General features: G+C 45.3%; 1 protein-coding gene across 1 annotated transcript in view; it reads right to left on the bottom strand.

Moving 5' to 3' along the window:
• Positions 1-13653, bottom strand: part of LOC144148551 (synaptotagmin-15-like) — a 414790-nt gene that overhangs the window by 112914 nt on the left and 288223 nt on the right. The window contains exon 4 of the mRNA XM_077680073.1: positions 1679-1904. Coding sequence (XP_077536199.1) covers positions 1679-1904 — 226 coding nt within the window. The remainder of the gene's footprint in view (positions 1-1678; positions 1905-13653) is intronic.

Raw genomic sequence — 13653 nt, 5'->3', positions numbered from 1 at the left:
ACTTCGTTTACTCAGGTAGTGTACTTTTAAATTATTGGTGGACCGTGCTAAATGGTACTGTGCCATTTCACGCACTTATTATCACAATAAATAAACAGATGGACCGTGGTTCCTCGTCACACTTTTGGAATTTCACAAATTGCTACCACAAAGGACAGCTTACTCTTTAAATTGTTTAAATGTTAAACTCTTTTAATTGTTTAAAATTGTAACCTGCGTTTACATCTCATCCCATTACTCACTGATGTGAGGTGATGCCCATGATTCCACTGTCCCTAATTTGTGGAGAATGACCGCAGTCACACTATTCTTGTAGCGCCCTATTTCAATCAGAAGTGAAAAAAAATTTCACTTTTTCACATACGCGAAGATGCCGTTCCTTCTGCACCAAGGCCTGTATTATGCTTTCAGCATTGCGGCCTTTCACGCAACTAGATACAGACGTCTGCAATGCACTTCTTTTCAGTCAGAGCCAATCCTGTTGCTCTCACCTCATTTTACCCTGACTCAACAGCACAACGTTTATAGTGTGACAGAGCCAAAAAAATTGATCGTATGTCAATCTTCGCCGCCTTTCTCACTCTGGTACTGGCGCCAAATGTTCGCTTTTTTTTTCTTGGCCTCAGCTACATGCCTGCAGCCTGAGCTGTCGGCAGTCTGTCGAACGCTATCGGAATTCTGATCTACCGAATCCCTTATTACGAACACTGATCACGTTCATTCCGGCTAGATACAAGGACGTCTATTGTTCAGCAGTGCGGAGAGCGACGGAATTTCGTTCTGCGCACAATATAACTCATTCTCGGCACTAGCTCCCGTTGGGAATTCGATGGAACGAGGGACTGGCGGCGACAGGAGAAAGTTGCAAATATGCACGGCGGCATCACGGCTCTACCACTGAGCGTGAGAGCGACGAACTAGCATCGGGGCTTTGGCCACCAGAATGAGCTAATTTTGTTCTTTTTAGATGTTGCTAGACAGATGCCGCTCATAGTAGTGTTTAACCGAATAAACTAAAGCATTGTTTTCTTTCATTCGAGATCATTACAGTATGTAGCTAAAACTCCAAATCTCTTTGATATTGTGGTATTAGAAGAAGCCGTACAGTGAGCAAAAAATGCACACTGATTTGTTTTTAGTATCATCATGAGTATTTACGATCGCAGAATGTCGGTAAAAAGTCCTCACAATGGCGTAGTCTTAAGCAATATGACTGTGCCACGTTGGAGGAAGGTTTGTTAGAGTACCACCCTTGCTGCTAATTTCGCAAGCGTAAAAGCGAAATCAAATTTTCCAGAGACTCAGACTCCTACGTCCGTGCTCTGTATAAGTGCTCCCCTCTGTTCCACGATGCTTTGCGAATTAAAATCGCAAAGAACAACGCAGTGTCCGTCCTGCACCGGCGTGCAGGTGCCAAATCGCGCCAGAGAAGCGGTCGCGTTGAGGCCCGTGGGCTTTAACCTGAATTGAAGGTGTTGACTTGCCCTCCAAGCTGACGCTCCAAGGCCAACTTTGTAAACCCATAAACTTTCAGCTGATGAGTATTCCCCGCCCACGAGGAGTGATCCGCGGGCTATTGAGCAGCGTATAAACAGCCCACGAAGCTCTCCCTGTTTTATGCAGCAGCAATGCTGTGCAAAGCAGTCCCATGTAGAGTCGTAGAAATGACAGTGCCTACCTGACGAAAGGGTCGCAGCAGTTGACCGACCCGCAGACGCGCGAGGGCAGGTTGCGAGCCTTGAGGACACGGAGCTCGAGGCTCTCGCGGGGGTCCTCGTACTGGAGCGAGAACCAGATGCGGCCGCGGTGGCTCTCCGGGAAGCTGCGCTCCTCGCCATCGTCGGCTCCGTCGGCCGCCGTCACCCGGTACAGCTCGGGGTTCAGTCCACCCAGCAGTGAGGTGGCTGCGAACGGCAGGCAGGCCAGCAGGTCGCGATTTAACAAGCGCGGCAAGGTAGAAAGACAGCCGCGACAGGAAATGCCACTGTATTATTGCCATGTAGAGTGAAGGTTCAACGAGGCAAAGATTGTTTAAGATAATATTTGCCTGAATGAAATGAATGATAGGGTATTGATTACAAACAACACAGTGAAATTGAAGCTTTGGAAGTGGGGTTTCGTAGTATATATATACGATCGTAACGATTACGAGTATGCAGGGTTCAGAGGGTCTTGATTGGTTGTAGGGTTTAGCGTTCCGACGCAACGCAGACGATGAGGCGCGCCGTAGTAGAGGGCTCCGGATTAATTTTGACCACCTGGGGTTCTTTAACGTGCGCCGAAATCTCGTACACACAGGCGTTTTTGCTTTTTCGCCTGCATCAGGAAAGCGGCCGCCGCGGCCGGGAATCGAACCAGCGACCTCGTGCTCAGCGTTCACAGGGTCGAAGATGACACAAACCGTATATATAGTAAAGTTCGATATTTTAAAATCAGAAGAATTGATTATCGCACAAGATGACTTGCGTATTTCAGTTTGAATACATACGAGATTACCTACAACCATTCATTAATTTCTCGCTGAGGTAAGACAGCGCATCATTGTCAATGCCAAGCAGAGAACATCGTATATATACCACATAGAACTCGAAAAAACCAGGACGTACGTGATAAGCAATAACTACAAGCTTTACTTATATATCGACAAGATGACTTGCATTAACGGAGTACGAAAGTGCCGTCACACTGCTAACACGATACCGGGGCGAAGGGGGAACAAATACTGGGGAAGGGGTTTATCCGTGCATCAGGATAGTTCTCGTGCGGGGACAGGAGTTTATACACGAGGACCGGGACTGAGGGAGTCGTAACTGTAGTGTATGGGCAAGATAATAATAGAACAAATTTGATTTATTACGTTCCCAAGTGGTACTGAATAAAAGCCTCAGCGAACGTGTTCACTGCCCCCTGAGAGTACGAAAGATGCGTGAGCATGCTGAAGAAGTCTCCACTGAGGCTGACGATGTGGAGGAGACCGCTCCGTACGCGTAAAAGATCCCATTATAGCTCCGTTATTGTATGTGATGTGAAAACTAGCGACTTTCGGATGAGTGACCGAAGAAATTTGATTTTGTTGAAAAAGGTCATTTCCATGAAACAAAAAAAAAAAAACAAGAACTCCCGGGATTCCGATCAACTTGCAAATACATACCGAACCCTGCCGCTATTGCAGTCTATACAAGCGCCGAAGACGACGACGAGTGCACGACAGTTGAAGAAAGCCACACATCCTAAATGTTTTCAGAACCTTCCTCTAAACCATGCCTCCATGCTCATGTAAGCAGGAGGCGGTGAAGCCTTCGATTCTGCGGACAATGCATGCGGATCGTTTGTCTCCTACGCGTAAGGTGAACCTGACTGTGTTTAGAGTGGATTACAAACATCGTCTGTACCAACACGTGCCTAAACATTGGCAGCTGGCGGACTATCGAACAATTGCGGATGCGAGTTCCAAAGACGAGTGCTCGCTTGCGTGATAAGATTCGCGGCATGTATAGGCAGCGGCGTCGTTAATTAACTTTTCGCCTTTACTGCATCCAGAGCAGAGATTTTTGCTAAAACCGCATGCTTGCACTGCCCACGCTGACCTTTTGCGCGTATGTCCGAACTTCTACACGACATTGAGGTGAACACAGTTCCGCTAATGAATTATGGAGCACTGCTGAGAATGGGGAAGAAAGGGTAGAAAAGGTGCACACGACTGTAATGCTATATTACAGTAAAAAATGAAAAAGAGGAAAGCTTTTGTCTTTAGTGAGAGTTGTACACAACCTCTCCTTGCGCGGGGCATTCAGCGCGACTTATACCAAGTACCTACAAGCGGGTGGACTAAGCTGAGCCAGGGGGAGGGGGGCTGTATGAGCCCTCGCTTAACAGCATTGCACGGAAGCGACAGGACTGGAATTCTTTTTTAATGAAGGCCTACGTCATGTATAAAGTTCACATAGCATCCCACGAACTTTTCCGTTTGTAGTACGTAATAGGCATCAGCATAGCATAGACCGTGGGCTCTTATTGCGGTGTTTTCTGTTTTCTCCCTCCTTCTATTGTCATTACTCTAAGCGAAAACACCCTCCAGAGCACAATAGCTGATGAGAAAATTCTTTCGCCGTGAGGCTTGAATCTGCCTTTTCTGAAGCTTTGCCTACCTGAGCGAAACGCTCTCATTCCCTGCAAGCCGCTTACTACGTGTTCTAATTCCTCATAAGCTGCCTTCAATATCAGGGAAGGGCTTTGACAAAAGCTTATGCGCTTGACATATTTACTAATGAGTGACATGAGAAAATGAGAGCCAAAGTAGCGGAAGACAGAAAACACACAAAAGAAAGGACAAAACAAATGCCATACTTCGGGGACTATGAAAGCAAAAATATTAGTTAAACTATGGCTATGTTTTGTATCTGGCAGGAGTGACTTTAGACTGTGGAGGGAACGCAAGTGCGTAATATACTTCGGTATTGTTCCTTTGAGGGGCCTGAAGAGAATTGATGTTTTGCACAGCATTCAGTTTCAGTTTCAGTTGATTATTCCTTCCAAAAAGTAGTGCAGTAGTAGTATTATACAGACGAGCATTCAATAACTTTCAACATTTGTTATGAAGCAACTTTTGTAACCAATGTACACGTAGCATTGTTCCTGTGATGGAAAAGAATAAAAAGAACCGATGACTATATGTTCAGGCGTACTCTTACTAAACGTATAAATACTGATTTTGCCTAATAGCGAATTTTCGACATTCTCAGCTATGGGTGGGATTGCTAACTGTACGCAGGTAGTTAGTACAGGTGTGAAATCGGTACGTTTGTGATGATGATGATGGTGACGACGACGACGACGACGATGATGATAGTTCGCTTTTTCTTGCGCAAAGGCATCAAAGGGCAAACAACGCCAAATCTAATACTTAGAAACTAAGCGGATGGGAAGAAACACGTTGATTAAATAGTGTTTAGAATACATATGGCTGGTTTACAGGGTCAGGATGAAGAGCAAAAGTGCTTAAAGGGACACTGAAGTGCATTTGTATACTTCAGTTTTTGCTTGCACTGCGTGGTCTGACTCAAATGAACACACTTTTCATCGTTTTTCCGGGCGATAAGGCTGTATTCCTTTTATAAAGCCTGAAAGAAGAAAAACCAGCAAGCACGGGTTGCGGCGGCTGCACCAACTAACCGCAGTGACGTCAGGTAAAGGTGCTATGTGAACGCACGATGTCCAGGACTAGCATTCAAAAAAGTTTCGGTTTCGGTTCTGTGAAACAACATGCTTGACATCCGACGCTATCGTTGGATGGGCATTCTCGATATCCCAATAATCGCCATACCGTGCTTCTGTCATGTTGTCGGCTGTAAAATCCCTCAGATAAGCCTACCAGGACGGCTTGGAATCGTAGCAATCGCTAGCCGAGGCCTACGCAGTGGATGAACGCCCTCGGCGTCACCGCAGGCGCTCAAATGCCATGTGCTTTTGCCCCATGTTTGGAGCTTGCTTCACTTATGCCTGTACCGTAAAAAGCGGGTTCGCACCACGTCAAGGGTCTGCTGATTCTGGCCTGTGCCCACTTCCCACAAGCCGTCGGTGCTTATGGCAACAGCACGCCAACGATAACTCGCTAGTGCGCCAGTGTCAGCCTGCGCGGGTTCTGCGAACTCGCTCGTGGAGCAATGAACGTTACGGCCCAAAGATGGTGAATTGAGTATAAAAAACATCGGCCAGACCACTCCAGACCACTCAGCCACAAGCTAGTGCTGCCGGTGTTGGAAATATAAGGTATAATGTATAACCAGCCTACACTTTTGATTAGTTTTAGCATTTCAAGCAGCTTAGATGACTATTTGTTGTATACCGCGCGTACAGTAAGCGTCCCTCAAATTTCCAGAATATCTCACGTCTAGCAATTGTATTTCTTTGATGGAAAAGCGTTCGCAGATATGTGTGTCGTGCTGCTGGCCGCTGTGCTTCTTCAACCAGCGCAAAAAAGTGATTCCTGCGCCCTAGTTTTACGCGGTACAGTAAAAGTTTCAGTTGATTTTATTTCCTTATACCTATATTAAATTCACTGACTCTTCTCCCGCCTTCAATTGGCCTTAGATTTTCCGACTAGCGTTCCAGTCAGCGAAGCGTCGCATGTGCGCTTGCGCAGCGCTTGTGTGGAGCAACCTGGACTTGGAGATTGATACAGTGTACAAACTAACAAAGTAAACAAAGGCACATTCTTGCATTCACAAATGTGTCGTGGCTTAGTTTCAACTGAGCGAAGAAATTGCGGCGATCCTTCGGCGGCCGGCGGGCTAAACGCTCGGCCGACTGACTCTGTCGGAAGGTCGGCGAGCCGTGCAGTAGCGCGGTCAGGCCAAGTTATTTTTTCCTGACGTCACACGAAAACGCCACAGAAAATTGGCGAGGATGCAGAGAGGAGGACAGCGTGTTCGAATTGATTTTTCTACTCAATAAATTTGCTTAAACGCACCAAGAGTGGTCGAAACATGGCCTAGGGACTCAGAACTATAATTTGCGCTAGTAATCGTGCAATGTTTACAAATCACTTCAGTGTCCCTTTAAGGGATAAATTGGTGTATAGGACCAGATGTAAAACAGTCGGTGGTATGAGATGAGGTGTAAAAAGTGAATCTCTGACAGAAACTTAAATATGCGCTTAACAGAAAACATGAAATCGTCTCCTAAAAAGTACGATGGATGTAACGGAATGTGTTCTTTGATTCATTGTACGATTTAACTCGCCGATGCTACACAGGCGAGGAGGCGCGCCGTAGTGGAGGGCTCCGGATTAATTTCGACCACCCGAGGATCTTTAACGCGCATCGAAATCTAGAAGATACGGGGGTTTTTGCCTTTCGCATCCATCAGAAAAGCGGCCGGCGCTACCGGGAATCGAACACGCGTCCTTCGGCTCAGCAGCACAACGCCATAGCCACTGAGCCACCGCGGCGTTGTGTTGCAAACACTTTAGTTCTCTGAGGTGTTTGCGTTGTGTAGTGTAGAATGCCTTGCTCTTTAAGGATGTAGATTCAGGATTGGAATGATTGAATGAGGATATGGATTACGGATAGGCCCTCAGCACACCTGCTACACAAAGGTCTTGGTGATCGAGTGGGCAGGTGTGAGTGTCTTACATGAGTCTGGCCTCTCCGTAACCTTTCAAAGGATACTTCTGCGTGTCTGTTGTGTGGATTAGTTGCGTATCGTCCCAAAGGATGGTTTTATTACGTGTAGTTTGTTGTCTGTCTGTTCACTCCAGGTTGTTTGCCACGTTTTTCAAAGTTGCTGTCTGGTGTGGGGTTTGAGGTCAGTGTAGGATACTGTTTTTATGTCCACTATGTTTTGAAGTGCCGCGGCGGCGGCCATTTCATCCGACAAACTCGTTTCCCGAGATCCCAGAGTCGCTAGGTACCCAGCACTCAGTCAATTCAAGGTGGAGGCATATGCGGCGATAATGGTCCTAAAAACGAGATTGACGATGTGGTTTCTAGAAGGCTTTCCTGGTGATAACGCGCGTACTCCGCTTAAAGATTCGGTGTAAATAATTGATTTAAGATTATGATGTTCGACAATATGATTATCAGAAAGAAAATTGCCGTATGCCTCCGCAGGGAAAATGCTGGTATGGACATGCATCGTTCTATGTGTATTGAAGTTCGGTCCATGTGCCGCACAGCACACAACGGAGGCAGTTCTTGACGCATCAGTATAAAATTCTCCACGAGGATATTTTTCTTGTAGAGGCAAACAGTGCTGTAAAATCTCACTTATTAGCACTCCATTATTATCCATTTTTACAAAAGACAGGTCGCATGAAACAGGGCTGAGCTCCCATGGTGACAAAGAACGGTAAAAGAGGTCTTTAAAAGTGTCTAGAAAGGAGACATCAGGTGCGGACGATTCCTCTCGCACGGTGTGAGAGAGAAATTATGGTTTATTGGAGAGTTTAGCTCCAACTCAAACAGGAGCTGCCTACTCCAGGCATTGGTGTATACAAGAGGTACAATACTTGTCCTAAGGAGCCACAAGGTTAGAATAAGTACATTGAAGCAGCAGCGCCTGAAATATAGCATGCGGACTCAGTAACTACTTGCTATGTATAGTACACAAGCACACACACACATATATATACATGTTTCATTCCAGCAGCGGAATATAGTCCAAAAAACCTATATACATCTATATACAAACAATACAAAATGGCCACGATGCGACACAGATACTTTCGCCAATATACATAACACCCTTGTGTGTTTCCACACCCATTCAGATGAATGGGCACGCATTTAGTAGTGTTCGCACATCTTCGTTACTTGAAAAAACTCCCTTAAGGCAAGGAAAGCTTTCGTTTGGTCGCGTACATTGTCCCACGGACCCAACAGTTTCTGCAAAGATAGGGGTGTCCTAGAGAGCAGGCTAAGCTTGTCACTTAATTTTTTCCGCGCGTTCGCATATAGAGGGCACTCAAGCAGGACATGATGCACATCTTCAGTTTGGTGTCCACAAGCACAGCAGGTGTCATCAGCAAATCGAATACAGTAAAGGAATTTCTTGGTGTAAGCCACGTCAAGACGAAGTCGATGTAATAATGTGTCAACCGAACGACCGAGATGTGACGCACACGGGTATGCAAGGGGCGGGTCCACTTGGTACAACAGCGATGTACGATATTTATCGGTAAACCTCGTTAACAGAGTAATGTGTGTCCTTAGTTTTTTCAAATAATTTTTCACATCACCTCTGGTAAAAGGCACGGCGCTACACCTGGAATTTGGATGAGTGGTTGCTGCTAGTTGGTCAGCTCGTGAAGTTCCACTTATTCCAATGTGCCCGGGAATCCAGTGAAATGCTATTCTCTGAGTTTTTCCTATTTCAGTTGCCATCACATCAAAGCGTGAAAATGGAGCAGACATGGTTGGGTGATTGAAGAAAAGCTGGGACTAGCTAGATGTATCGCGACTGACAGATGTAAAAGGATGATGGGTCATTGATGAGATCTTAAACAGCATAAAGCAAGTCCGTGTACGTTGCCCGCTGTTCCAGGCTCCACTTTTCACACTCAACATAAAGTCTTTGGAATGGGCTTGTTCGGACAGCTCCGCATGCAAGACGGAGCCCTAGGTGCGGCACTGGGTATAACATTTTGAAAGGGGTTTGACACACGGACCCGTAAACAACACTCCCGTAGTCGAAGCGCGAACCTACAAGGCTGGTAAAAACTCGAAGTAGAAATTGTTTCTTTGCTCGGTAGGAGCGGTGCACTAGGACTTTGAGAATGTTGATTGTTTTTATACATTTATGTTGCAGTACCTTGATGTGTGGAATGAATGTCATTCATCCAACACTACACGTAAGAATTTCTGTTCCTTTTATACAGGAATCGAGATACCATTCAGCTTAATGTAAGGTTCTGAACTGATCCCACGCGTCCTGGAGAACATGACACAAGTACTTTTTCTGCGTTAGTTTAAACCTGTTCTTGATTGCCCAGCTAGCATGTTTTTTGACACCAAGCTGCACTTGGCGTTCACAAATTCGCCTGCTGCTTGATTTAATAAAAATTTGGTCGTTGTCCACATTCATTAAATAAGAAACAGATGGTGGCAGTTCCTTTCCAAGAGAGGTCATTTTTACTATTCACAAGGTGCAGCTTACCACAACCACTTGATGCACGCCATTTTTTTAACGTTCACCCTAAAGAGTGCGCTACTAACTCTCATACGAAAGGTTCTTTTCGACATATAAGTGCCAAGTGTGTTTGGCGTGGTGCCCGAAACACCGAATTTCCGGTCTCTAAGTATGCCGTAGCGCCATGCCGTATCATGAGCCTTTTCGATTTGAAAGACTACGGTCATGCGGTATGTTTGTGTATCAAGGCATCTTTGATCCCTGATTCTAATGCAACGAGTTGATCATTTGTAGATCGACCAACCCTTGAAGCGTGCTTGGCAGCTCCCCAGAAGCGCGATTGTATTCTAAAAAGTATACAAGTCTGTTGTTTATCATCTTCTCGAGAAGCTTGCACAGGCAGCTTGTCAGTGCGATGGGTCGATAACTCTCGGAGGAGGATGTATCCTTCCCCTCCTTGAGGAAAGCCACTCTATGGCCTCCCTCCAAGACCTTGGGAAGTGCCTCAAAAGTCATATTTTGTTGTATGAATAGACGAGTGTTACAAATGTGTCTGCGTGTAAGTGTTGTATCAGTGTATGTAATGTTGCGCCTGAAGCTGAAGGGGGATTGGTAAGAAGTATTTAAGTGTCTATTATTATTTAAAAACTTCCTTTCAGTGGATGTGTCAGCACGTTAATAGAATATATATATATATATATATATATATATATATATATATATATATATATATATATATATATATATATATATATATATATATATATATATATATATATATATAGCGAATCAGAATAGGAAATGAGGGGCTCGTTGAAAATAACACAGAAATAAGGGTTGGCAGTCGAGAAAACCTCGGAAAGCAAAGGGGAGGATGTGGTAGATCATTGAAACAGATTAAGAATTTGGAAAGAAAGAAAGAAAGTGAAGAAAAAATGCCCGCCAGGTGGGATCCGAACCCACGACCTCCAGAATACCGGTCTGGTGCGATAACCACTACGCTACCGGCGGGGCGATTTTCCCATTCACTTTCTGGGGTATTTATGTTAGGTATGTTTGTTTCCTGTGCTTGGGGGTGGTAGCCAGCGCCATTCGGACTAATCGGGGTGAAGGGGACCTTCTTTTTTTAACCCCCGGGTCGTGACTCGAGTGTCTACGACATGTCCAGAGTGGTCGACCAGCTTTGAACCCTCTTAAGCTCCCTTTGGCAACAAGACTGCCAGAACAGAGGCCCTCGCTATGCATGTAGCGAATCAGAATAGGAAATGAGGGGCTCGTTGAAAATAACACAGAAATAAGGGTTGGCAGTCGAGAAAACCTCGGAAAGCAAAGGGGAGGATGTGGTAGATCATTGAAACAGATTAAGAATTTGGAAAGAAAGAAAGAAAGTGAAGAAAAAATGCCCGCCAGGTGGGATCCGAACCCACGACCTCCAGAATACCGGTCTGGTGCGATAACCACTACGCTACCGGCGGGGCGATTTTCCCATTCACTTTCTGGGGTATTTATGTTAGGTATGTTTGTTTCCTGTGCTTGGGGGTGGTAGCCAGCGCCATTCGGACTAATCGGGGTGAAGGGGACCTTCTTTTTTTAACCCCCGGGTCGTGACTCGAGTGTCTACGACATGTCCAGAGTGGTCGACCAGCTTTGAACCCTCTTAAGCTCCCTTTGGCAACAAGACTGCCAGAACAGAGGCCCTCGCTATGCATGTAGCGAATCAGAATAGGAAATGAGGGGCTCGTTGAAAATAACACAGAAATAAGGGTTGGCAGTCGAGAAAACCTCGGAAAGCAAAGGGGAGGATGTGGTAGATCATTGAAACAGATTAAGAATTTGGAAAGAAAGAAAGAAAGTGAAGAAAAAATGCCCGCCAGGTGGGATCCGAACCGGTATTCTGGAGGTCGTGGGTTCGGATCCCACCTGGCGGGCATTTTTTCTTCACTTTCTTTCTTTCTTTCCAAATTCTTAATCTGTTTCAATGATCTACCACATCCTCCCCTTTGCTTTCCGAGGTTTTCTCGACTGCCAACCCTTATTTCTGTGTTATATATATATATATATATATATATATATATATATATATATATATATATATATATATATATATATATATATATATATATATATATATATACAGTCGAACACAGATATATCGAACACGGGTATATCGAATTATTGTCTATATCGAACTCGTAAATTATCCCCTTGAAAATTCTCTGTAAAAGTATAGGAATTCGTACGTTTATATCGAACCGTATTTTTCCCGACATTGGGTATATCGAACGCCGCGCGAGCTGGAAGGTGCTCTTCGGCGGTCGCTGCACCCCCGATTGAGGTTGAGGAGGATGTGGAGGAATGCGCGGGCATGGCGAAGACTGGCTCGCGTAACTAATCCCCCCTACCGGAACGAATTTGCTCTTGCCCAGTCGGGCCCCGCTACCGGCCGCCGTAGCGTTAGCGAACGGAGCCCGGTATGCTACATCTCTCTATACACACAAGCCCGAACGCTCGGAAAATGTGACAGTGTGAGTTAAGGATGCCCCAACTGCGCACGTTCTTTTTTTTCGGCTGCGTACGTTCCCCGGCTTGCCGAAAAAGAATTTTTTTCTCTCTCTCTCTGAGTCTGTCTTCCCCCGATGTCATCTCGGGAAAGGGAAGAGGGAACGAAGGCGCTGACGGCCTCCTCCTTCTTTTCCATTTTGCTGCTGTTGCCGCTGTTTGGCGAGTTGTCCCGCACCTTTCGGAGATCACTGTTTCTCTCGGAGATGACCATCGCGAGCGCTTTCCTTTCAGAGAGCCTTGGAATTGTTACCTTCAAAGTTCTTGTGGTACGTGCGCGCTGTTCTTCTTTTGCGTGCGTGTTGTGCATGGTGTGCGAAGGCGCAGCGTACTGCTGGAATTTTCTAGTTGTGCAGCCTCGAAAAGATCGAGACCAGCGTCTTTAATTTCATTTCCAGGACGAAGAAGCAGGCCAAGATCAGCGATTTTTTTTTTCACGGTATGAAAGCGTCCTGTTGCGTCGTGAGTGCGGAATTAGTTGTCATTCTTGAATGCGACGATCGGTAAGTGATCGTCCGCCATAGGTGAGGTCTCAGAGCCCATATTTTTTATATCGAATTTTTCATATATCGAACTATTTCGCGATCCCCTTGGAGTTCGATATATCCGTGTTCGACTGTATATATATATATATAATATATAATATATATATATATATATATATATATATATATATATATATATATATATATATATATATATATATATATATATATATATATATATATATATATATATATATATATATATATAGAGAGAGAGAGAGAGAGAGAGAGAGAGAGAGAGAGAGAAGAAAACTTTATTCTCTAAATAGCCCTAGTCGGGGTTGTCGTGCCACACTCTCTTCATTATGAGACGGCTGGTCCGTAGTACTCCCTGAGGTCCTCCCTAACACGAAGGCAGTGGGCCGCCAGAAAATATAAAATGTTTGGTTAATAACCACTCCCACCCACATTAATATACGGAGTAAGAAATATCAACCACCAAAAGTTCAGTTTCCCAAATTAAAGTTTGAGGAGTACTGTTACTGTCTGGGCTGGCTGAATGAACCGCGATTATAGAGAGGCGTTCAGTGCAGTTGCTCTTGATCAGCTAACGCGATCGGTTCGTTGCAACTGTATTCTGAAGAACGACCTACTCCGTGCTTTTTTAACTTCAAAATTCCCATTCTTCTGCTTGGGAAAAATTAGTTTCCATGGTAGGCACTTCACCGGTCAGCGACCACGCCTGAGGCGTTGACGCTGCCTTCGGACAAGCGTCTCGTCATTGTTGCTGAGTGGTTGCACGGTCCCTAGGCCCCACTGGCCCTAAGGCAGTAGCCTAAGGACACCTTAAATATAAAGAGGCCGTTAAGCGGGGTAGGCCGAGCCGCAATCGTCACAATCACAAGCACACTCAGCCCGGCCAACTTCCTAGCAGAACTCGCAAAGCGGCTCACTACGCTTCAGGAAGACGTTCCTAGTCTTT

Source organism: Haemaphysalis longicornis, unplaced genomic scaffold (assembly GCF_048455015.1).
Source record: "Haemaphysalis longicornis isolate Haplotype H1 unplaced genomic scaffold, Haemaphysalis longicornis Haplotype H1 scaffold_1, whole genome shotgun sequence".
Taxonomy (NCBI): Eukaryota; Metazoa; Arthropoda; class Arachnida; order Ixodida; family Ixodidae; genus Haemaphysalis; species Haemaphysalis longicornis.
This window is presented reverse-complemented; position numbering and strand designations above follow the sequence as displayed.